General features: G+C 54.5%; 1 protein-coding gene across 1 annotated transcript in view; it reads right to left on the reverse strand.

The window, feature by feature from the left end:
* Doc2b (double C2 domain beta) overlaps positions 1 to 18235 on the reverse strand; it is a 29340-nt gene extending 11105 nt beyond the window's left edge. The window contains exons 1-5 of the mRNA XM_004667863.2: positions 17827 to 18235; positions 8796 to 8875; positions 4747 to 4821; positions 3196 to 3305; positions 2972 to 3098 (exon numbers count right to left, since the gene is read on the reverse strand). Coding sequence (XP_004667920.1) covers positions 2972 to 3098; positions 3196 to 3305; positions 4747 to 4821; positions 8796 to 8875; positions 17827 to 18199 — 765 coding nt within the window. The 5' untranslated portion in view covers positions 18200 to 18235. The remainder of the gene's footprint in view (positions 1 to 2971; positions 3099 to 3195; positions 3306 to 4746; positions 4822 to 8795; positions 8876 to 17826) is intronic.
* Between the last annotated feature and the right edge of the window lie 7296 nt (positions 18236 to 25531).

Below are 25531 nucleotides of genomic sequence, written 5' to 3' on the forward strand. Positions count from 1 at the left end.
GCAGGAAGCTGCCCAGCCCCTCCTATGCCTCACAGGGCTCAGCCTCACTCCAGGCCCCGCATCTCCTTCGCTCTTCCCTCCGTCCTAAGTAGCTGGCATCTCCCCCATTTTGTCTTCCTGAGACCACAGACTCCTTCTTTTTGGCTAGTGCTCCCTTGGCGTTCCCTCTCTTCCACCTTCTGGCTATCTGGACACATTCAGCTAGAGCCCTGGTTCCTCGAGGGACTCTGCCAGGCTCCTTTGCCTGTGGCTATGCTTTGCCTGGCACTGACCTGACTCCCCACGTGGCCACATCCAAACCTTCCTGGAGTCCTGTGAGATGAGGAAGGGACATCTAGGAGGAGGTCATACCTATGACTTACAAGCCTTTCCCCAACTTCTACCCCCAGAGCCAACCCAGCTGACGGATCACACCGTGAGCTCAGACGCAGCCCCAGTGTCCTCTCACCGCAGAGCCCAGGCGGCTGTGATCAACAGAGCGGGCCAGGCACGTGTGAGTTAACAAGCTGATGTGTGTGCTCCGGGCTCTGCATGCAGAATATACGAACAGGGGTATTTTCAGCGGTCTTCTTGGTGGAGGGAGCATTACACTTTTGGTTGTGTCATATGAAGACCATCGAATTGGGCAGTGTTCAGTATTAACTTAGAACAAACAATATGCACAGGCTATGAAATCAGAAATGTACCACCAAACATGTCCTAATGGCCAGGGGTTATCCCAAACTGCACTCCTGTGCTTACCATGTAACCCCAAGTGGGCCCACAAGTAATAGCAAACTCAAGCGGGGCTCAGCAATGCCTGAATCATGCCCCAGGTACACTGTCAAAACATTCTTGTGAACTACATTCACATGCACACTAACCTACACACTCACGCATAATGCACACGTATGCATGCAGAGTCCACACATATCATGAACTCATGTCCACACCCACGTGAATTGTTTGCTTATGTCCGTGATGGGAGGAGCACGGGGACCCAGCACCATGGGAGCAGACGCATCTTCTTGAGTGGTGTAGGCCATTTGGAAAATCTGGGTCACCTGTGGACAGTGACTAATAACATGAGAAAAGGATCTATCCATCACCCACGTGCCTAAGAGTGGGAGAAGACATGACATGGGCATTCAGCACAAGCAAATCACATAACCAAGACACTGCTGTGGGATCCTAGGGCTTGACTTGGGCCCAGCTCACTGAGCATCCTTTTCCTGGAGGACTTGGCCCCGCCCAAATCCTCACGCAGGGGGATGGCTACTGGGCTCTGGTCCTCCTCCAGGCCCTTCTCTTGGCTCAGGCCTTGCTGGGGGTTGTCCATGTCTTGAATACTGGCTCTCTGGGTCTCTCGGTCCTGGGCCCTGGGGCCTCCCACCCCTCCTGTACTAGCTGAGGGTGAGGTGAAGAGACAGAGGAACGGAGACGAACATAGATGAAGACCCTGGGGGCAGGTTCTGCTGCTGAAGTTGGCCAGAGGCAAGTGTGTCCTGACATCACTTCTAAACGATGGCAATTTCTAGGAAAAGCATCATGTGCTGTCTCCTCTGGGCACCTCACGGGCACTTCCAGTCTAATATGTTCCAATTGAGCACCAGTGTGGCTGTGGTCCAGCTGTCCCTAGTTAACGGCTCCTGGAACTACCGTGTGCCATCCTGGAAGCCCTGACTGCTGGTACTCTCCATCTGGAACTAGCGCGGCCCCCACCACCCGGGCCCCTCTCCTTCCTGCCTCCAGCCCTCACCTCTGCTCCCTCTGCTAACTGCCATTCTGGCCCAGGAGTCTGCAAGCAGCCAAGATGCCACCATGCCTGGCCCAACTGTGCAACCCTATAATGTCAGCTACTGAGGAATCTGAGACAGACAGAAGGAGGCAAGCTCAAGGCCAGCCTGGGTTAGAGAGCAAGCTCTGACCCTATATCAGATAAAAAAAAAACAAAAAACAAAAAACACCTTGTGGCTGGAGATTCAGCTCAGTGGTTAAAGGTGCTTGCTTGCAAAGCCTGATAGCTCAGGTTCAATTCACCAGCACCCACATAAAGCCAGATGCACAAAGTGGCACGTGTGTCTGGAGTTTACTTGCAGTGGCAGGAAGCCCTGGAATGCCCATTACCCCTCATTCTCTCTCTTCTCTATCTGTCTGCAAATAAGTAAACAAATACTTTTTAAAAAGAAAAAAAAATTGGGCTGGAGAGATGGCTTAGTGGTTAAGCGCTTGCCTGTGAAGCCTAAGGACCCCGGTTTGAGGCTCGGTTCCCCAGAACCCACGTTAGCCAGATGCACAAGGGGGCACAAGCGTCTGGGGTTTGTCTGCAGTGGCTGGAGGTCCTGCGGTGCCCAGTCTCTCTCTCTCTCTCTCTCTCTGCCTCTTTCTCTGTCTGTCACTTTCAAATAAATAAACATAAAACAAAAAAATTTAAAAAAAGAAAAAACTTGCCGGGCGTGGTGGCGCACGCCTTTAATCCCAGCACTGGGAGGCAGAGGTAGGAGGATCGCCGAGAGTTCGAGGCCACCCTGAGACTACATAGTGAATCCCAGGTCAGCCTGAGCCAGAGTGAGACCCTACCTCGAAAAAACAAAAAAAAGAAAAGAAAAAACTTAATGTAGCTCAGTGGATTGCTTAGCATTCCTTTGGCTTTAGGTTTAATCCCTAGTACTGGGGGAAAAAAGATGTCCCCAGATTTATCAGATACGCTACCCTGGTTTGGCACTCTTTGATGCCCAGTGTTACTCAGGGAGAGATGACCCCTACCACTGCTGTGACATCATCCCCTCCTGGGACTGCCACCTTCCCTGGTGTCCTGTGTTAGCTTGCCTTTGCACCTCTCGAAGGCAGCCAGGTCCAGTCAGTTCCTTGACCCATAATTGTGCCTGGAGCCCAGATGCTCAGCAAGCCCCTCTGCCCGGAGTCCTCCGTGCCTGGGCTGCAGAGCCGCTGGCTGTGTAGCCCAAGGCCTCTGCACGCTCGCTCCACTCACCGGCAGCTGCTTCTCCAGGCAGATGCTGAACGTCTTGGTGTGGTTGGGCTTCAGCTTTTTCAGGGGTACCCGCGTCTCCCCGATGAACTCATTGTGGCGGAATTTGTCCTCATCACACACAGAGATCCTGGGGGTGATTGGCTCCCAGAGTTAGTGGGGATTCACAAATGGTGGGGCACAGGGCAGGGGTAGCTCTGCCAACAGGTGGGGGGGGGCTCACCCACCTCAGGGTCTTGCGGATCATGTCCTCGTCCGTGATCCCGTAGTACGTAAGCGTCTCATTCCACGTGGGGTTCAGCGTGTTCCGCAGAGTTTTTGTTCTGAGCTTATTTGCCTGGAGAAGAGGCAAGTGATCGCATCACCCTTGAATGAGTGCTGTGGCAGAGTGGCTCCTAACGCTGGCCAGCTCTCGCCCCTGGGCCTCCGGGGGCCGCTATCTGACACCGCAGAGGGGCCCTGAGGCTGCAGGTGGAACTGACTAGTACAGCAAGTTATTGTAGATGTGGGGAGAGGCCCTGGTCACAGGGGAGTCATAATGTAGAAGTGGGGGCCAGGGGTGGAGTCAGGGGAGATGGCGGCTCCAGACCGGGGAGAACGGGGTGGCTTCCAGAAGCCAGGAAGGGCCCATTGTATCAGGGCACTAGAAGGAAGGCAGCCTTGCTGACACCCTGACTTCCAGTTCAGTGAGACCTGCCAGACTTGGGACCTGCAGAGCACGGAGATAATAAACATGTTTTGAGCCACTAAGTTTGTGCAATTTGCTGAGGTAGCCACAGAATCCTGATCTGAGAGCTCATTTGGAGGTTCTAGCAGGAGAGTGCAGCTACTCAGATACCCTTGACCCAAGTTCCGTCCCCCTTTACTTAGGGCAGGTCGTCCTCTGTGACCTAGTGTACAGCTTCCGGAGGGACGCACATGGAGCGGAGAGGGAGGAAGGGGACACCGCCCAGCCAGCCAGATCAACGCTAGTGATCAATGGGGTGACAGATGTCATAGCCAGATCACCCTCCCATCTAGAATCCTAATTTGAAGAGGATCCATGCCCCAGCACTGGGCAGTAGGGAATGGGGTGTCTGCAGCAGGTGGGGAAGATGCCATTGACTTATTCCCATTGAAGAGTAACTCCCCAACTTAACAAGCATTAGACTAATTCGACTTGCCTTCCCATTATAAGAGAGTCCCATGTCACAGCCAGCTGTGGGTCCCCAGTTAGTGAAAGCTAACAGTGCAACTAGATCCACCTTCCCACGCTGCCTCTTTCCTGGGGCACCCCTTGTTTTCTCAGGGTTCCTTCTGCCTGGAAACTATATTTTCCTAGAGAATGCCCAAACTGGTCTCTTGGCTCTAACCCTCCTTCTGGGCAGATGCCTACTAGTCATCCAGGATGGGAACAGGGCTGCTGTGAACTAAATTGGGCAAATGTTGCCCACTCAGTCCCTCTGTTGGAGAGTCACAGAACAGCCCCTCAACGCATTAAAGGAATAGGTTCTGTGGTAAGACACCTGTTCAACAGTGTTTCCCAGTGTTATTTGACCACAGTCTTTTTTTTTTTTTTTGCATATACTATTAGCCTCCAGCTAAGGTGGTGTCTTATACAATGCGGGCTTGGAAATTCTCAGGGGACAATTTACCCACTTAGCACACATATAACTGTCTTATGAGACCCCTGGGAGGCCAGTGGTGGTGGGGCTGACTTGGTGCTCTGGGGGCTGTGGGGGTGCGGGCCTCTCTCGGTGCCTGGGTCACAGCACAGTGTCTGGGATGAAGCCCCTCACCTTGCTGGCTCCGGGCAGCAGGTGCAGTTTGACGTAGGGGTCCGCCAGTCCATTGTGGTCCATTGGCTTCAGGCCCTGAGTAGATCAGAAAGGGCGTGAGTTGGAGCAAGGACCCAGAGGCTCTCCGGGCTTGCCCTCTCGACGCTTGCTCTGCAGCCTTGCTGACTGCAGCAGCCGGGTGACGCACCTCGCTATGAAGAGGCCTCCCTCTTCCCGACCCTCTTTCTCACTTTCCAGACCTGGCTCCTTGGCTCTTCTTGGAACTTTCCTCCCTGACTCCAAGTGACACCCTCATCGCCACGCTCCCCATGGCACCCGTGGGAAGGTGCTTTAGGTCCCAGGAGGCTGGCTTGCCTGAGTCTGGGCTCAACTTCCCTCTGGATTTGCCCAGTACCCATAGGTTGGTGTTTCCAGAGGTCGCCACGGAGGACCATGGGAAGTCCCTCCACAAGATGGCACCCCTCACTAACTTTGCTTTCAGTCCCTTTGATAAACTCCTGTCCGGTGACAGAACTGGGCTTAGATGAGGGGCAGGCACTTGCTCCTGGACAGCGACACTGTACTTAGAACCTTCTGGGCTGGGGCCCAGGGGCGGGAGGCAGAGGGGCTGCACGAGCTTCAGACAGACTGCAAGTCTGGGGTCGTGGGGGCTTGCTCCCAATAAGGTGCTCGGACTCCTCTTCCCCGGCCTGGATCCCTGTGTATCCGGGAGAAGGCTTCCTGGAGGGGCTCCCAGGCCCAGGCTTGGGACTGGGCACTTGCTAGCTGGGTAGGTCGATGAGGTACTTTGCGTCCTCAGCTTCCTTTGTAAAGAGCTGGTAATTCCAACTTCCTAGGTGGCACAGAGCCAAGTAGGAATGTGACGGCAGGGTTGGTGGGTAAGCCTTCAATTTCTTCTCTCCACACCCCTCAGAAGTTGCCAGGGAAGTAGCTGGGGCCTGGGTGGAGCATCTGAGCTGAAGTCCTAAACTGTCTCAGCTCTGTCCAATGGCTCCGGAGTAGGGTTTAGCCTGGAGGCCCTGTGTGCACCAACCTGGGCCCCCTCACCCTTTCCCGTGAAGTGTCTAAAGGGCAATGCAGTTGTCTTAGGGAATCTGGTGGTCCAGTCTGAGCGACGAGACAGCTGAAGGCTCGAGCTTTATTGCTACAATTCATTTTTGGTTTGTTTTGTTTTTAAGGTAGGGTCTCACTGTAGTCAGCCAGCCCAGGCTGACCTGGAATCCACTATGTAGTCAGAGGGTGGCCTCCAACTCACGGTGAACCTCCTACCTCTGCCTCCCGAGTGTTAGGACCAATGGCATGTGCCACCATGCCTGGTTTTTATGGCTAAAACTATTTTATTTATTTATTTGAGAGAGTTAGAGCGACAGTGGGGTGGAGAAAGAATGAGAACAGGCCCAGTCACGCCAGGGCCTCTAGACCTGCAATTGAACTCCGATGCGCGGGCCGCCTTGCCACTGCTACAATTCTTGCGCCTGTTTGTTATGGTTTGAAATGTTTCCACTGGGTCAAGTTTCTTGGCTCTTCCTCGCAGATCTTTGGGCTGTCAGCGGCTCTGGTGATCCCACCCCTGAGGCCTGGGGCAACAAGAGGGCTCTCTAGGTCAGTGGAGTAGTTGCCACCCTGGGGTGGCAATGATGCCTGCTCTGCCCTCGGACCCCCTAGTCTGCAATGGGACCCCTGCCGCCACTTGTACAGCCTTCCACTCCGGGGGGTCCACACACCTGACTAGAAGTAGGAAAGGCCAGAGGCTGTGTCACTGTTCTCACTACGTCTCCCCAGCTCAGGTGACCTCCTTGGCCCTGACCTGGGACCCCAGCTGCAGCAGGGCACAGCATCCCTAGGCCTCAGGCCTGTACACATGCTCACCTCCCACCCCCGGGAGCCTGACCCGGTCACAGACAAGAGGGCAAGAGCCTATGTTCAGGTCACGGGTAGGAAGGCATGTATCTCAGGCAGACATTGCCATTTCAGTGTGTCTGTAAAAGACAAACGATGTCACCCTCTTACAGAGGTGGCCAAGGAGGTGCCGGGCAGGGGAGGGCTGCTATTGGCACTGAAGTGACAGGTGGGGCCCAGGTGAGAGAGGAGAGTCTCCTCCCAAATCCAGGTCAGGAGAGTTCTGCATGGTCAAAGCAGGGCCTCCCCAGGGCTGAGCCTGAAGAAGGGGTCCAACATATGCCACGCTGGTCAGGTTCACGGGGACAGAGGTAGCATGATAGGCACGGTGAGGTCTGGAGGCAGAGTGGCTGGGGTGGCTGGGGCTAGGTGTAGGGGCTGGAGGGAGATGGGCTGCTGGTGGGTGGACGTAGCGTTTCGGTCTTGCAAGATAAAGTGGCTCTGGGATGGACAGTGGGGACGTGGCTTACCCACGAGAGCGGGCTTAGCACTGCGCCGTGCTCTTAGGGCTGGAACTGATGGTAAACGCCACATTTATGATATTTTACAGCTGAAAACTAACACCGAGTCTCCCAGCATTGTGGCTGTCGGGGTTGGCCCCGTCCCTACTTGGGGGTGGGTGCCCCATGTTTGCCTGTGGGTGCGTAAGGGCTACCAGGCATCGTCCTGCAGGACAGTACCTGGCCCTTAGGAGTGCCAGGTGCTCTGAGTTTGTTCATCTACAGTTCACAGCCGCCACATGGGATGGGGAGGTGGCAAAGAGAGGGTGCAGTATGGGGTTATCTGCTTCTCCTCCCCATGGAGGGGTTCTAAGTATGAGCCCTGCTTCAGCACCCACTCTACGACTGCCCTTTTGGAGCCCCAGCCTTTCCCAGGCTGGTACTCCTTCCTGTAGAGATTTAGAGAAGATTGAGACCACCATGGCTCAGAGTCTCATGTCCTCTACCTCTGGTGCCTTCAGAGATGTGCCCAAGAGGATATACATGTGTGTGTGTACACTGGTCCTCACATAGACCTGTGCATGCGGGCACAGAGACACACACATGCCCGTCCTTTCATACCCAGAGCTGGAGCAGCAGCAGCCTGTGCTCTGGGGTGAAAAGAGGGTAGGCTGGGCCTGAATGGCCTCACGGCTATTCCCCAAGCCTACACAAGCTCTGCCTGGCCCAGGAGCCGGACTCCTCCATCCTTGAGGACAGGGGTCACTAGGCACCCAGCTCTGTTCCCAAAGGGCAGGTTGGGCCACACCCTGGGGAACAGGCCCAACATGGACAGTCCTCATGGGATGGCTCAGGCAGCCTGTCCCTTCAGTTGGGCACAGAGCCAAGGCATCTCCTTAGCAGTAAGGTAGGAGGGAGGGATGGAGGGAGACAGGCAGAGAGGAAGGCTCTGAGGGTAACCTACAGGTTCAGGATGCTGGGGGGCATCTGGGTCAGGCAGCTCTTGGAAGTCCCTCTATGTGTGCTGGGCAGGCCCAGGCTCTTCCATAGCTCTACTGGGTGGGGAGCTCTATTGGCCACACAGGCCCTTACCTTGCGGGAGAACATCAACTTGGGCACCTTCCTCCCAGAGGGAACCATGTGGTGGGGGGGATGAAGGGAACAGTATGGTTGAGAATACAAAGCAGGCACATGCTGGATCAAGGGTAGAACCACAGGGGAGCGTGATGTGTGTGGGGGTGCTGGCCAGGCAACAATGGGGACCACGTGTATTCATGACCCCTGACAGCAAGGCTCAGATGGCCTCTGGGGATCAGGTCCAAAGGCTAACGTCTTGCCTACAGTGTCAGCCTCTTCCCGTGGCACATGGAGCATTCAGAGAAGAGTGGAGCTGACTGCTGCTCAGAGCTTCTGGGGAGCCCAGAGGCTGGGGTTTTGTGGGGAGGAGATTCAGTGGCATGCAGTGCCTATCTCTCTGGGGCAGTACAGGCCTCTCCACCCCTTCCAGTCTTCACCAGCACGTCCCATGCCTGAGCCCTATGTGCCATTCTCTTCATTTTCCCTCTCTTTCCCCTAAGCGCCTTACTGGGTAGGGTTGATCTGGGTGGGGGGTGAGAGCTGGACCCCACACAACAAGGACCCCGGGAAGCCTGGGCAGCAGGACTGACCTCCCCAGCCTCACCTCGCGCTGGGGCCGGATGCGGGACCTACCTTGGCCTTGCTGACGGTGCAGTGCAGGGCGTTGTTCTCCTGGTCATAGAGCAGGCTGAAGTCCAGTGTGCCCAGGGCGGCTAGGGGACAGGAAGGTACTGGTCACACGTTGGCTGCATCCGGTGGAACGTCACCCTCTCAATTAGCTTCAGCAGCTCCATTAAATTTTTTTTTTTTTTAAGATTAAAAGGTTTATTTGGTAGAATCAGAACAGGGCAAAGATATCCTTAATAATCCTCAGAATATGCAAGCTTGCACATCTGCACAAAATGCAGGCAAAAAGAGTCCATTTCCTGGCACACCCATGATGTGCCCGGGAGAAACTCTCACGACACACAGCCCGGTGCGACTGTCTCTCTGCCCCCACAGACACTAGCTGTCACCAGCTTTTGTCTTCAGGCTGTGGCACAAACTCGGAGGCAGAGTCAGTTCTGTTTTGAAATGAAGCGGTGCAGGCACAGCAAAGCGAAGGCACTGACGACGTTTTAATTTATCCAGATGATTTTGACATTGAGATTAAGGAATACGGACTTGCTCTTCTGTGGCCAGTTGATGAGGGCAGAGGCATAAGCTCACATGCACAACCGTCAGCATCACCAGGCCAAGTGCAAAACTCATAGGTGAAGCCAAGACCGGGGTCAGAGTGGGGCTCAGGGGCACAGCATTGGCTCAGTATGTGCCCAGCACTGGGTTCCACCCCCAGCACCACACAGCAAAAACAAACACCTCGAATTCTACAGAAGAAATATTTCTTCCTTTTCTTCCCTTCCCCCCCCCCCCAAGGCTGACCTGAAACTCACTCTGTAGCCCCCAGGTTGACCTAAAACTCACAGCAATCCTCCTATCCCAGTCTCCCTAGTGCTGGGACTAAAAGCATGCACCACCACTTATGAGAGAAAGATTTCAGGTCTGCATATATGAACAACAAAATTGTTCCTTTCTTGGAGAGGTGACTCAGCGGTTAAAGGTACTTGCTTGTAATGCCTGACTGCCTGGGTTCAATTCGACAGTTCCCACATAGAGCCACACGTGCAGAGTGGCGCACTCATCTGAAATTCCTTTGCAGTGGCAGGAGGCCCCGGCGTGCCCATACTTTGTCTCTGTCAGTAAGTTAAAAAAAATCTATTAAAAAATTGTTCCTCCCAGATGACTGGTAAAAGTTAAAAGGTGGGCTGGAGAGATGGTTTAGCAGTTAAGGTGCTTGCTTCTGAAACCTAATGACCCAGGTTTGATTCCTCAGTACCCACGTATTCCAGATGCACAGATGGTGCATGCATCTGGAGTTTGTTTGAAGTGGCTAGAGGCCCTGGTGTGCTCATTCTCTCTCCCCCCTCTCTATTTGCCTCTTTCTCTCAAATAAATAAATAATTTTTTTTAAAAAAGCTGGGCGTGGTGACACATGCCTTTAATTCCCAGCACTTGGGAAGAAGAGGTAGGAGGATCATTGTGAGTGTGAGGCCACCCTGAGATTACATAGTTGATTCCAGGTTAGCCTGGGCTAGAGTGAAACCTTACCTTGAAAACCAAAAAACAAAACAAACAAACAAACAAACAAAAAGTTGAAAGGCATAACAATCACTAGCTTTTGGACTGGGGATGTAGCTCAGTGGTAGGGTTCTAGCCTGCATGAGACTCTATTCAGTTCTGAACACTATTAGAGAAAAAATTACTAGTATTTTTTTTTCCCAGTCAGGAATCAAAGAATGTCACAATGCCCAGAGCAATGGCCATCAATTGACCAACCACCTTCTTGTAACCCCTTCCCTCACCACTGTCACACTCAATCTTGGGGAGTGACAGTGTCCTGTTACTGTACAGATGTAGAATCAACACTCAGAAAGGCCGGGCTAGTCACCTCAGTCCCCAGGAGTTTTAGCCTGGGTCACACCTGGGTGGTGGGCCCAGAACCTTTCGCCCAGCCCCTGCTCTGCGCCGCCTGTCCTAGCTGTGTGGCGGTCATATGACTCGGCACCCTGAGCCTAGGGCTGTTTCTCCCATTGGGCACTGGAACAGGATGGTGTAAAAAGGCAGAGGAGGGCTGGAGAGATGGCTTAGTGGCAAAGGTGCATGCCTGAGAAACCTAAGGACCCAGGTTTGATGCCCCAGGACCCATGTAAGCCAGATGCACAAGATGGCTCATGCGTCTGGAGTTCGTTTGCAGTGGCTGGAGGCCCTGACATGCCCATTCTTTCCCTCCCTCCCTCGCTAATAAATAAATAAAGCCTTTTTTAAAAGGCAGAGGAAAGACTGTGAGAGGCTGTGACCCTGGCCAGGCTGACTGCTCACTGGACCCTGGCAACACGTGGACTTTGCCAATGCTCCCCGATCTTTCTGGCCCTCGGGGATCCTGGGCAGTGAGGAGCTGGCTGTGTCCTCGCGCTGCTGCCTCAAGTCTCTGAGCAGAGGCAGGTCCCAAGGGCCAGGCAGAGGGTGCAGCAATAACTGGGTGCAGCTGCCACCTTCAGGGGCTGCCACTTGCTGCAGCTGTGGCCTTCCAAAGCTCTAGGGGGTTCCCAGCAGGAAGGCCAGGGCCTGGGTAGGGGAGACCTCTGCAATATCCAGATAGCTACATACACGTCCTCAAATGATTCTGAAGCCCCAATCCTGCCCCACACTGTTGGACTGGTCACAATCAGGTCTGGTGAGTCAAGAACCATGGAAGCCCCAGGAGGATACCGGGTCTCGGTGACGGCTTCTTGACGGGTGGTATTTCACCTGAGCTGGGAGTGACCGATCGATGGGAGTTGGCCAGATGCAGAGGGGACATTCTAATCACAGGCACAGAGCTGGGGGCTGGAGGGATGCTGGGTGAGGAAAGGACAGGACTGGGGACTTCATCCTCAGGCAGGGGCTTAGGTCGGGTGGCCAGCCTGGGTCTAGGTGAACTCCAGCAACACCTGCACGTGTCTCAGCTGAGGCCACATTCCCATGACAGAGGTGAGGCCGAGGACACACTGTACAGACAGAGTGGCCTGCAGGGCCCCATGTACTTGTATTAAATATTTCTATTTATTTATTCTTTAAAATATTTTACTTATTTGAGAGATGAGAGGAGGGGGGAGAGATCGGGTGTGCCAAGGCCTCTGGCTACTGCAAACAAACTCCAGATGCATGTAGCACCTTGTGCATATTGAAGAATCGAACTTGGGTCCTTTGGCTTTGCTGGCAAGCACCTTAACCACTAAGCCATCTACCCAGCCACTCCCAACCCCCTGCCACCATGTACTTCTTATGTGACCTTTGCAAAGCCTACAGATCAGGGCCCAGCCCGATGGTTCTTTAGGTCTGCAGAGAAATGGGCACAGAAAGGGCTGCATGTGCAGCTGCACTTTGTCCTAAGGGACACGTGAAGGTGAATTAGTTGTGCTCCCCCATTCCCAGCAAAGTGACGCCTCTGTCCCTGCCTGCAACACAGTATGAAGGCTGATGTCGTCTCCCAGACTCTCTGGGTTCAAATCCCAGCTCAGCACTTCCTTGGCATGTGGCCTCTGGCAGCTTTCTTACTTCTTCGTGCCTCAGTTTTCTCACCTGCAAGCTGCAGACAGTTGTACCCACCTCCCAGCAAGCAAAGCTCAGAGCCGATTATAGGAGCAGCAAACCCTCTTTGGTGACATTTCTAGCTCACTGTTAGAGGGACAGCTCTACACGGAATCACTCCCTCCCTGCCTTTGGGAACAGGATACACAGATAAGTTACTTTTGCTTTTCCCAGTGTCTGGCGTCATGGCTGTGACTCTAATGGCATGTCTTCAGGCCACAGTCACTGACAGACAGACACGGGGGGCGGTGACAATCTGTCCACTGAGGATTCTGGGTGGCCCCTGCTTTCCAGGCTCCCTGCACTCACTTCTGGGGACACACGCAGCTTCCTCTCCCATTTGGTGATAACACTGGTTACAGCTGTGTCCACGTGACCAGTCACCAGGTCTGTGGTGAGCCCGAGTGAGGAGTGCGTGTGTTAGGGGTGTCGCACTGGGCCCCTGCTGCCTCACGCTCACTCCCACCCACCCAGGTGAAGCGCCATCTCCTTTCCCATAGCCGCCCAGCTGCGGTTTCTGCAGAACATTCTCCAGAATGGTTGGTTCTGTGTGTGACGGTCAGTGTGCTGCGTAACTCAGGTACCTGCTGCTCCAAGACCTGCAGAGGGCAGAGCCCTTCCTCAGCCACATGGACAGACCAGCCTAGAGCGGATGCAAATGCCCTGATCTCCAGTCACTTCAGGAACAGGGATTTGGTGTGACATCTGGCTGTACCCCAATCCCAGAAGACAAGTCAGGGACAAAGGAAGGCCACACTGAGGAATGCCAACACCTGTTATCACCCCCCCCGGAAAGGAACGGTGTACCTAATGTGTGCCCAGGAAGGGACTGATGAAAGTCTGAATCCTACTGAAGTTCTGTAAAAATACGAGTCTATAAGCGGAAGCTCTGTCCCCGTTTTAAAAGACCTGTGCTGGGAAGGTGGCTTAGTTGGGAGAGTGCCTGCCTGGTCGGCATGAAGCCTTGGGTTTGCTCTCCAACACTGCACCAACTCTGTGCGCTGGCAATGCCTGTAATCCCAGCATTCAGGAAGTGGAACCAGAAGGCTCAGAGTTCAAAGTTCAACTACATATAGAGTCCAATGTGGAAGGATTGCTGTGAGTTCAAGACCAGCCTGGGCTACAGCGTGAGTTCCAGGTTAGCCTGGGTTACGGTAAGATCCTGCCTCACAAGAAAGAAAGGAAGAGGGAGGGATGGAGGAAAGAAGAGAGAGAGAGAGAGAGAGAGAGAGAGAGAGAGAGAAATACTTGCAGGAGTTGGGGAAGGAGCTATCTTAGGGAACATAGAGAAACGAGGCTCAGAGAGGCAAGGTCAGGTTGGCCTAGCTGGTTTCTGCCTTAAAGCTTAGTGGTTTCCTGAAAAGAATTTCCTTGCCACTTTGAACTAAGCCCTCAGAAAACAAACAACAGAAAAGCAAGGAGCCAGGGGCATGGCTCCGAGGTGTTGGCCTCTCCTAGCGCTCGGCTCATGCGCGACCTTGGGTTCCAGGCCCAGTACCGAGGCGAGGGAAAGCTGGACCGGCGCCGTCCTGCAGTGCCTGATCCGGAGACCCTGGCGGTGGTCACAGTGGCAGCAGAGAGCAGGGCTGGCTGGATGGGGAGAGCGCCTCCGCGCCCCTGCCCTCCCGGCCACTCGGATCATGTGCCCCCATGAAAGTTTACATCTCTGGAAACATTATTAAGGTTGGTCACTAATGGGCCTTTGAGAGTTGTCACTGGTGTGTTGATAATTATAGAGCTTTAATGGGGCTAATTCAGAGAAAATCAAGCTCAATCCCCTGTTGGTTCCTCTAAGGCAGAGTGTCCCCTGGCAGGGCTAGGGCAGAGAGGTAGCCTGACCATGACCTTGGTTGGCACCTGAACCCGCCTGACCTACACGCCCTGGGGAATCAGAAATCTGCCCTGATTTTTTTGTTTTGTTTTGTTTTCTTGGAAGAAAAAAAAAATGTCAGTTTGTAAAATAGTTTAGGAGGAAAAAATAAACTGTGTCGAGAATCATAGAAAGATATCATGCCTTTTGAAAGCATTTCATAGTTGGGGAAACGGAGGCATGGAGCCAGGCAGGACCCTGCAGGGGAACAAAGGAATGGGCTAGATACCCTTGCTTCCCAGGAACCTAGAGGCAGAGTGAGGACTTGAGTCCCCTGCTTTAAGCTGGGACACTTAGTTCCCTGTAGCCTCCCGAGTCGGCTCAAACCCCCTTCAGTGGTGTGACTGCTCTGGCCTCATCGTGCGCCCCTCTTCCCTTGCTTCCGCCACTTGGCTCTGCTTCTGTGTCCCCACCGGGCTGTTTCTGACACTTCAGAGCCTGTACTGTCCCCTTTCCTTCTTCCATTCTGGCAAGCTGCTTCTCTTCCCCACTCCTCTCAATCTGAGCAAGCCAGGGCTCCTGTGGGTTCCTGCCACTGAGCCTCCCTGCTGGGCCCCTTGCTGGGTTTCTGTGAATACGCTGTCATCAACAGCTGTGTTCTAGGTCACGCCTGCTCTCTGTGCCCAGCATAGTGCCTAGCAGCTCAGGCGGTGCTGTGCTGTTGCAGGTATGAAAGCATGATGACAGGTCTGGGCAGGACAGCTGAGGCCTATAGAGGTTCTGGGTATGAAGTGAGGGGACCCACATCCAGCAGGATCTGGGACTCATCCTCTCCCAGGAGAGTTTTTTGGGGCAGAACCGACACAGATTCCTCTCCACTTCGCTGTTGCTCCAGACCCTCATGGGCATCTGTCCTGACCTGGCTGGCAGAGTCATGCGGGGTACTGGTGGTGTTAGGTCGAAGCTTGGGTATGTGATGCAATTTTGACGAGTGAGATTTTAAAAGGATTGGGAGAGAATTCCTTGATCCCAAAGGTGGGGGAGGAAACTGGTCCTTATCAAATGATGGCTGGAGGGCTTCTTCAAGCACCCTGGTGTCTTCCTTGAGCCACTCTGAGTTCGTTCTCTGGTATTGGCTATTCAAAGCCTCCCAGTCATTCTATCTTGGAGGGATGAGAGGTGGGCTTCCTTCCACAGGTGGAACGGACTGCAGTTCCGAAGGGGCGGCATGAGCAGTGTGGGCAGTGAGTGGCTCTGGAAGGGGGCAGGCAGCAGGCAAGCTGGGACACCTCACCTGGGAGGCGAGGGGTTTTTGTTTCTCTACCCCTACTGCTGTCCCTTGCAGCTCTGCAGGGGACCCCGTGAGGCCGTGTGTGTTCTTTGGAGTGACCAACGAGGAGCGTTAAAAAAGGGTGGCGGGATCGGGCAAGCAGGCAGCCCTTTGCCCTGTGCTTGGACAACAGATCAGCTGCCCTCAATTCTTTTTGTCAGAACAGATAATCCAATAATTAGAGCAGCGAATAGCACAACCCTGGCTAAAGCCGTAATGAACCATCTGGCTTGAATCATTCAGGCTTATGCTAGGGATCTGGTAGTCAGAGCTCAGAGGGAGCACAGCCTGGTGTGCCGGGTACAGGGTGGTCCTGCCCAGGAATCTGTTCTCCCACCCACAGGAACCAAGATTTCCACGCTCCCAGTCACAGTGGGATCCGTGCCACCCTGCATGGCCACATACCCGCCGCCTTAGCTCCCAAACCTTCAGGCTTCTGCGTGGCATCTCCAGTGTGTCCTGGTGATAGGTGTGGCCAGCTGCCAGTCCAAGGTGGCAACGCTGTGTGTAGGACTGCCTGGTAACACTGGCCCCATGTGAGTCTGTCCCCAGTTAGGACCTGTGTGCTTCGAACCCAGGGACCCAGTTCTGTTCCCCTGGCCCCACCCCTGCGGTTAGGACAAGGCTCTATGCATGACCACTGAGTTCACAAACTGGAGTTGGGGCTGCTGGCTTGAGTTTAGGCCTTTCGGGTGGGCTTAGAGACAGCCAAAAGCAATGACCAAGTTGAATGACCACTTGGCCTTATGTCATCTTCAGGGCTGCTGTGGTACCTGGAGGGTGGCTTGAAGCTCAGGCCCAAACCCCGCCCATTTGGTCACTCCCTGATACAGGCAGGATGCTGGAAACAGCAACTTCTTACCCCTTCTTCTGGGAGTACCTCTATATCCCCCAGTGGACTCTGGTCCCAGTTAGCTCTCCCCCCCCCCCGCCCTCTCCCCTCCCCCGCCCCAATGCCAGCCTGCCCGCAGAAGCCTTGTACAAGGTACCAGGAACTGGGTTGTAGGCAGTACACGTCGCCGACCCAATTTCTTCCAGTAAACAGAGAGGTAGGCCTGGTCTCTGACCCCCAGACCCCTACCCCCTTCCTGCCCAGGGCAAGGCCTCATTAAGTCCAGGGGCAAGAGGGCTGTGGTCCAGGACTGAGAAAATGCATACCAAGCCTGTCCACACAGAGGAGACTCTGACCCACCTTAGCTGATGGCCTCTCCTAGTCTGTGGCCCTGGTGGCACTGTGAACCCCTACTTTCAGCTTCCAGAGCCACATGTTATGCTAGGAGGAGCGCCCAGGACAGGCATCACCATCAATGCTGCAAAGGGGGAGGGGCTGCACACGCCCTGGGGACCTTCACTTGCTGTCAAGGTCCCTATCCTTGCCAGGGCTGGATTCCGAACCTAGCTTTCCAGCTGGGCGGGGGGGGGGGGGGGGGAAGGTTCCCGCAGCGAGTCGCCTTCCCCATCCGAGCCCCGCGAAAAACGACTGGGCACGGGTCTGTTCTAGCCTCAGTTTCCCCTATGGTCCCAGGTCGAGAGAGACAAGTACCCTCAGGGACGCAAAAGGCTCCAGGAGCGCCGGGTTGGCCCGGCCTCCGCCTCGGGGGACCAGCTCGCTCCCTGGGGTTGAGTCGCGGAGGAGGGGGCGCGGCTGGGGACCTCCTGTTCCACTGGGGGGCGGGGGGACGGGCGTTAACAGGTGGGCGAAGGTCGGCGGCCCGGGCCAGCGCTGCGCAGCGGTCCGCGAACGCGAGGAGGAGGAACGTCCAAGGTTTTTCCAAAGGACAAGCGGCCCCGCGCTCCTGCACCAGCAAAGCCAACGGCGCCGTGCGGGCCCACCCGGGAAGCCGAGTCCGCCCCGGGCCGCGGCCCCGACCCTAGCTCGTCCTGTGCCGACCTCGGGCTGCCCGGCCGCCGGGGACGGGCTCCAGGGCCGGGAACGACCGCGCGGCCCGCAGCAACTGGTGTCTTCCCGGGGCGCAGCTCCGCCCTTCCCCGGAACAAAAGCCGCCGCCGCCTGCGCTGAAGCTCGGGGAGCGCGGGCCGAGAGGGGGCGCGGCGCGGGCTCCGGAACTGGGACGCTCCCAGAGGGCGCCCCCAAACTTGCCGCCTCTCTCTCGCTCTCTCTCTCTCTCTCTTGCGCGCGCGTGCGGGCTGGGGGAGGTGCGGGGCGCCGGGCGAGGGCACCGAGCGGGCACCGGGGCCGCGACCCTGCGGGCGGGCGGAGGTGGATGTCCAGGGGGTAGCGAGCGCTGCGCGCCGGCCCAGAGCGCAACCAGGTCGGGCCGCGCGGGTGCCGCCGCTCGGGGAGGGTCTCGGTGGGCGGGGGTGGGGGAGGGTCCGGCGACTTGGAAACTTACTGCAGTCGTCCGATTCGTAGCCGTCGGCGTCCGCTTCGTCCTCCGGTGGCTTGGCGGGCGGCCGCACCGAGCTGGGTCCGGGGCTGGGGCCCGGGCTGGCGCCGTAGGCTCCGAAGAGCTGGTCCACATCCTCGTCGTCGTCGCGGGCGCCGTCGGAGGGGCTGCGGTGACCGGCGCTGGCCGCGGCTGGGCTCGCGGGGGCGTCCGGGGGCGCCTCGGCTCGGGGCCCGGCGGCGGGGGGCAGGCCCCGCGGGAAGCGGGGGAAGTAATCGGAGATCTGCTTGATGGGCCGGATGGGGCCGGGACACACGTCGATGGCCATATGCTCCTGGATGCTGATGGTCGCCTTCTCCCCGCGCCGCCGGAGGGTCATGCAGGCAGCGCCGCCCCGCCCCGCCCGGGGCGCGACCCCGGCACGGCGCGACCCCCGGCCCGGGGTTGGAGTGTGGGTGGGGGAACGGCTCCGCAGGCCCGGCGGGGCGCGGCGGGCTTCGCCGGCGTGGCCCCCCGGACGGCCCTGACGCGGCGGCTGCAGCCGGCTCCGCGGCGGCCGGAGCGAGTGAGTGCCGGGGGCCGGCAGGCAGGCGGGCAGGCAGGGGGCGGGCCCAGCCCGCGTCACCCGGTAGCAACCAAGCAGTGCGAGTGTGCGGGCGGGCGCCGAGCGAGCGAGCGAGCCGAGCCAGCCGAGCGCCGCCGCCGCGCTCCCTCGCGCTCTCACCGCGCGCGCAGCGGCCCGGGACCCGGCGCGCGCGCACTCACGCAGCCGGGTGGGCAGGGCAGGGCCGGGCCGGGCCGCCGGGCGCCTTTCCTCGCTCACACTCGCACTCACAGTTCCAGCGCTGAGGCAGCCCCACGGGGACCCTCAGGACTCGAGTGTCACCCGTCCCCCCCGGCGTGCCGGCCAAGACACACCGCTACCGTACACAAATGGATGCAGACGGCGGAAGCGACCACCCCACGAGAATGCACACACACACACACACACACACACACACACACACACACACACAGAGCTGCTGGCAAAGGCTGTGGCACAACACACCTCCCGAGGCGCGCGCGCGCGCACACGCACACCTAAGAGGACACATGAAAGAGGATCAAGGATGCTCACAGCACATCTAACGACCCAAACCCAGAGAAGCCACTGGGGGATGTGGACACGACCTCCTCTAGATGTGGACCTGGCGGGACTACCAGCCAGCAGGATGCATGGCCACGCTCCTAGGATTGCGGGGTCAGGCTGCTCACACCCTAGCAGGACAGGACATGTGCACCCTGAGCTGCCCCAGAACCCTGCTGGCACAGTCTGTGCACTTCCTTTCAGGACACTGTGCAACAAACGAACAACAACAAACAAAAAATGAGCCCTCTGTGACTTCAACTCAGTCCCCACAGGGACAAGCTGGGAGAGGACTTGGACCGGAGCTTGGTCAAGAGGAAAAAGGGCGGCAGGGCCTGGGTAGGGGGAGACCCTCTCTGAGGTGATGAGTGAAACAGAGGTGGAAAGGCAGGGTGCCACCTGTTCCCACACCCAGGCCCCTGGTGGTCAGGTAACTAAGCAAATCCCTGACTGCCGCTGCCTGCCGCTGCTGGGAACAACTCCGCTGGGAAGCGGCTGCGGCTTGCACAGGTGTGTCCGGGGAAAGCCCTGGCGTGGATGGAATCCGTCCTGTGTACACTCTGGTTTCCACTGATGTATCTGAGACGCTTATCTTCTTGGCTGGGGCTGGGCTCTCCTGGAAATCCGAATGAGGGGTTCAACCCTAAACCCAATGAAGGGTGAGGAGCTGAGACAAGAGAGGAGGAATTTCCCTTGTTGCTCCTGGCAGGTTGAGTTCTTCATACCTCAGTTTCCCCAACTGTGAAGTGGGGCTAATTTCAACCTCACAGCGGTGTGATGAGAGACCCCACCTAGCACTGAACAGGACAGGTAGACAGGCTTTGCCTTCTCCCCTACCTTACAGTAGACTCACTGACAAGAAATGGTGGAGACTTACATGACTTTATGCTTCTTTCTTTTGTGGTACTGTATATTCTATAGCTGAGCCACACCTTTATGCCTTTCTCAACATTTCATTTTGAGACAGGCTCTCTGTAAGTTTCCCAGGCAGGCCTTGACCTCAAGTTCCTCCTGCCTTGGCCTTCTGGGTGCTGGAGTGCAGGCCTGGACCACCAGGCCCAGCTTCAGTGTTAAGTTCAGAGCTGGGTGGTGCTGATCACTAGTGACTTTGGTCACCACATCCCACTGTTCCAGGAATGGTCACCACCTTCATTCACTACCCAGCAAGGAGGCAGAGTGTTCTTGTTCCTATTTTTAAGGAAATGAATGCTCAGGCACAGGGAACGGCCTAAGATGACTGCTTTCTGGTGGGGAGCTGCGATGAAAACCTAAGTGAGGGGCTGGAGAGATGGCTTATCACTTAAGGCACTTGCCTGTGGAGCCTAAGGACTCATGTTCAACTCTCTAGGTCCCATGTAAGCCGGACGCACCAAGTGATGCAAGGGCACAAGGTCGCACATGTGCAAAGGGGGCCCATGCATCTGGAATTCCACTGCAGTAACTAAAGGCCCTGGCATGCTAATACCCTCTCTCTCTCTCACACACTCTTGCATAAAAAGAACTTAAAAAGGAAAGAAACAAAAAAGAAGTAAAGAAAGGAAGGAAGGAAGGAAGAGGGAAAGAAAGAAAGAAAACCCAAGTGAGGGCTAGGTCTGACAGCATGTGTCTATAATCTCAGCACTTGGGAAGCTAAGGCAGGAAGATTACTGTAAGTTAGAGGTCATCTTGGACTCCATAACCAGACCCTGTCTCAGCTAAACAATAAAACAAGCACATATCACATAGATGAAAAAACAAAATCCTGGATTGGGGAGATGGCTTCGTGGTTAAAGTGCTTGCCTACAAAGCCAATCAATGGATCTAGGTTTAATTCCCTAGGACCCCTGGTAAGCCAGCTTCACAAGGTGGCACATGCATCTGGAGTTCATTTGCAGTGGCTGGAGGCCCTGGAGTGTCCATTCTCTATTTCTCTCTCTCTCTGTCCTTCTCTGTCTCTCAAAAATTCCCGTGAGTTCTCCTTTTCTGGTGTTTTCACTCTCCTTCTCACCCCTACAGAGCTAGAGAGGCTCAGAGTGCGGGTGGAGTCACAGGTAAAGCCGGCCTTCCCATGTTTCTGGGGTGGCTTCTTGGGCAGGGACAGCTAACCTGGGTGGGGTAAGGGAGAACAGGGCTTCAGGATTCCAGGGGAATGGCGCCTGGCACTCCGGGTGCTGGTGCAGCGCTGTCAGCCTTCTGAGAGTCAAAGGCCTTGGGAAGACAGAGGTGCCTAGACTCAGGGGACTCCTGGTCCAGGACTGCTGAAGGAGATTTTTTTTTTTTTTAAATGAGAGAGAGAGAGTTGGAATGTCAGAGCCTCCAGCCACCACAATCAAATTCTAGACACGTGCGCCACCTTGCGTGCATGTGCAACCTTGTGCGCTTGTGTCACCTTGCACAGCTGGCTTATATGGGACCTGGGGAGTTGAACGTGGGTTCTTAGGCTTTGCAGGCAAGGGCCTTAACTGCTGAGCCATTTCTTTAGCTGGAGATTGGCTCTTAAACAGGCACACCAAGACTTCAGTGCCAGAGATATCTGCATCGTGAGATAATTAGGGCATTACACAGGCATCAAAATACAGACATAGAACAGTCTCTTCACAGTTCCTCCACTGAGGAGCAACAGGATGTAATGGTCACCTTGACGATGAGGAAACTGAAGCTTCAGGGGTCGAGTCAGTAGCACTAGTAACAGGAACTTGGATACACTGACCTCTGGCCTTGTGCCCTTTTTTTTTTTTTAAGCAATTTTATAAAAATTTATATTTATTTTCAAGGAGAGAGAGAGAGAGTGAGAGAGCTCACCAGGAACTCCATCAGCTGCAAACTAACTCCAGATGCACGCGCCACTCTGTGCACCTGGCTTTACGTGAGCACTGGTGAACAAGTGCCGTAACTGCTGAGCCATCTCTCCAGCGCCCCCCCCCCCCCAGCCCTGTGCCCCTTTAACAGAAAGTTCCCAGCCCTGTGCTCACTGGGATTGGGACAGAGGAGCGGCTGACCGATTTCTCTGGCTGTTTAACCGCCTATGTAACTGGCTTTCTGGAGGCTCAGCTTACAGCTCTTGCCTTTGTAGGAGCTGGCTCTTGGGGAAGATCTAGGAGGAGTGGTGTGGAGGGCCCAGCTTGCAAAGTGTTGAGCTAGGGAACCCCAGATGCCCACTGGAGAAACACATAGCACGAGGGGGCAAGGCCTGGTAACTAGTCAGAACTTGAATGCCAATTGTGAGTTTCAGTTTGAACATCCATGAACTCAGAAGACATGGGATGGGACCCCAGATTGTGGAAGTAGTGTTACCTGGAGAGATGTCCAGCTTTATTTTATTTTATTTTATCTTTAGTTTTTAAAGGGTAGGGTCTCACTCTAACACAGGCTGACCTGGAACTTACTATGTAGTCTCAAAGTGGCCTTGAAGTCATGCTGATCCTTTTACTTCTGCTTCCTAAGTGCTGGGATTAAAGGCATGTGCCACCACTCCCAGCTTCAGTTTTAAGTTTTTTAAATTTATTTTTATTTTATTTATTTATGAAAGCGAGAGAGAGGAGACTTGCCAGGGTCTCTAGCCACTGCAAATGAACTCCAGATGCATGCGCCACCTTGTGCATCTGACTTACATGGGTCCTGGGGAATTGAACCTGGATCTTTAGGCTTCTCAGGCAAGCACCTTAACCACTAAGCAATCTCTCTAGTCCCCTGTTTTTTAAAATTTAATTAATTAATTTATTTGATAGAGAGAAAGAGAGAGGGAGAGAATGGGCACGCCAGGGCCTTCAGCCACTGCAAATGAACTCCATATGCATGCACCCCCTTGTGCATCTGGCTTACATGGGTCCTGGGGAGTTGAACTAGGATCCTTTGGCATTGCAGGCAAATGCCTTAACCGCTAAGCCATCCTCTAGCCCCCTGTTTTTTGTTTGTTTGTTTTGTTTTTGTTTTTTTAAGGTAGGGTCTAGCTCTAGCCCAAGCAGATTATTGTTTTTAAAATTTTGGATGTGTATGTGTGAGATGCACATGTATGTATGTCTGTTCATATGTGTGTTGACACATGTATGTCTGTGGGTACACATATGAATGTATGAAGGCCTGAGGTTGACATCAGGTGTCCTCCTCAATCACTTTCCACTTCATTTTTTTTTTTACTCCCCGAGGTAGGGTCTCACTCTAGCCCAGGCTGACCTGGAATTCACTATGTAGTCTCAGGGTGGCCTTGAACTCAGGCGATCCTCCTACCTTTGCCTCCCGAGTGCTGGGATTAAAGGCATGCGCCACCATGCCCGGCTTCCACTTCATTTTTTTTTTTTTAATAATTTGAAAGTGACAGACAGAGAGAAAAAGAGGCAGAGAGAGAGAGAATGGGCCCACCAGGGCCTCCAGCCACTGCAAACAAACTACAGATGCATGCGCCCACTTGTGCATCTGGCTTACGTGGGTCCTGGGGAATCGATCCTCGAACTGGGGTCGTTAGGCTTCACAGGCGAGCGCTTAACCACTAAGCCATCTCTCCAGCCCTTCCACTGCATTTTTAAAAATACATTTACTTATTTGAGAAAGAGAGATTGAGAAAGAGGCAAGCAGAGAGAAAATGGGCATGCCAGGGTCTCCTGTCTTTGCAAACAAACTTCAGATATGTGTGCTGCTTTGTGCATCTGACTTTATGTGGGTACCAGGGAATTGAACCCAGGCCATCAGGCTTTGCAAGCAGACACATTTAACTGCTGAGCAACCTCTCCACACCCCCACTTCATTTTCTTTTCTTTGTTGTTGTTGTTTATTTTCACTTATTTGAGAGCAACAGAGAGAGAGAGAGAGAGGCAGATAGAGAGAGAGAATGGGCGCACCAGGGCCTCCAGCCACTGCAAACCGAACTCCAGATGCATGTGCCCCCTTGTGCATCTGGCTAACGTGAGTCCTGGAGAATCGAGCCTCAAACCGGGGTTCTCAGGCTTCACAGGTAAGCGCTTAACCGCTAAGCCATCTCTCCAGCCCCCACTTCACTTTTGTAAAGATAAGATCTTTTACTGAACTTGGAGCTCACCAATTTGGCTAAACAACCTAGCTACTAAGACCCAGAGACCTTCACATCTTCATCTTACCAGTGCTGGGATTACAGGCATGTGCCACACATCTAGCCTTAAAAAAAATTGTGAGACTGTCGTACCATTTATACATATATTTTTTTAATTTTTTATTTATTTATTTGAGAGCGGTAGACACAGAGAGAAAGACAGATAGAGGGAGAGAGAGAGAATGGGTGCGCCAGGGCTTCCAGCCTCTGCAAACGAACTCCAGACGCGTGCGCCCCCTTGTGCATCTGGCTAACATGGGACCTGGGGAACTGAGCCTCGAACCGGGGTCCTTAGGCTTCACAGGCAAGCGCTTAACTGCTAAGCCATCTCTCCAGCCCTGTCGTAGCATTTAAAGGCATCAACTAACATGGTCTCTTGATAACCTTCTTAAATTTTTTTTTTATATTTCACTTAATTATTTATTTGAGAGAAAGAGAGGCAAATATATATATATATACATATATATATACATATATATATATATATATATATATATATATATATATATATATATATATAATGTATGTTTACACATGGAGAGAGAGACAGAGAATGGGTACATCAGGGTCTACAGCCATTGCAAACGAACTCCAGATGCATGCGCCACCTTGTGCATCTGGCCTACGTGGGCCCTGGGGCATTGAACTCAGGTCTTTAGGCTTTGCAGGCAAGCACCTTAACTGCTGAGCCATCTCTCTAGTCCACACCTAGCATTTTTATGTGGATGCTGGATATTCAAACTCAGATCCTAATGCTTGCGTGGCAAGCACTTCACCCACTGGGCCATCTCCCCAGCCCATGCCCAGTTTCTAGAAAGAGCATGAATCTGGGTCTGAGACAGATTTAGGAAAGGAGAAAGCCCACGTCTACCTCCCCACAACTGTGTCTGCCTCCGTGTGAGTTGCTTCTCTCAAGCCTTCCCTCTCACCGTGGAGAGCTGAAGGGAGGCAGGACAAAACCCACCTAACGCACTGCCTGGCATGGAGTGGACACTCACCAGACAGTATTTCTCTTGCTTCTGTCTTCCTGGCACAAATTTTGCCCTCTGCCATGTGCCTGCCTCAGTTTCTCTACCAGCAAGTACAGATGGCTGCTCTCTCAGTCTGCTGCCAGGACCAGGTGAGGGTACAGAGAGCAAGCATGTTGAGAAATGATTGTTCTTGCCAAGCTGTGTGCCAGCTGAGATGAGGCAAGCTGTAAGCAGCTGGGCACATCCAAGCCCCATCAATCATGCTGCTGGGGAGGGCCGTTCTTCAGCAGGACTGGTCCCTGGGAAGGTGCTGCGGGCAGAGTCTGCGCTTAGTCCCAGCCCTGAGAACCTTGAGCCTGCTTCTCTCTCACTGGCTTCTCCCAGCAGGCTTCTGACTCTCCCCGCACTGAGACTCTCTCAAAGGCCCTATCCAAACACGATAGGGACAGCTCCCACAAAGGAGGGTCAGGACATCTGTCCCACTTCAGTGACTGCTTGCTAATAATGCGGATTCCAGGGCCCCACCTCACTGACTGACCCAGAACAGGTTGGTGCAGCTCCAGATGTGTCTCT

Source organism: Jaculus jaculus, chromosome 9 (genome assembly GCF_020740685.1).
Source record: "Jaculus jaculus isolate mJacJac1 chromosome 9, mJacJac1.mat.Y.cur, whole genome shotgun sequence".
Classification (NCBI taxonomy): domain Eukaryota; kingdom Metazoa; phylum Chordata; class Mammalia; order Rodentia; family Dipodidae; genus Jaculus; species Jaculus jaculus.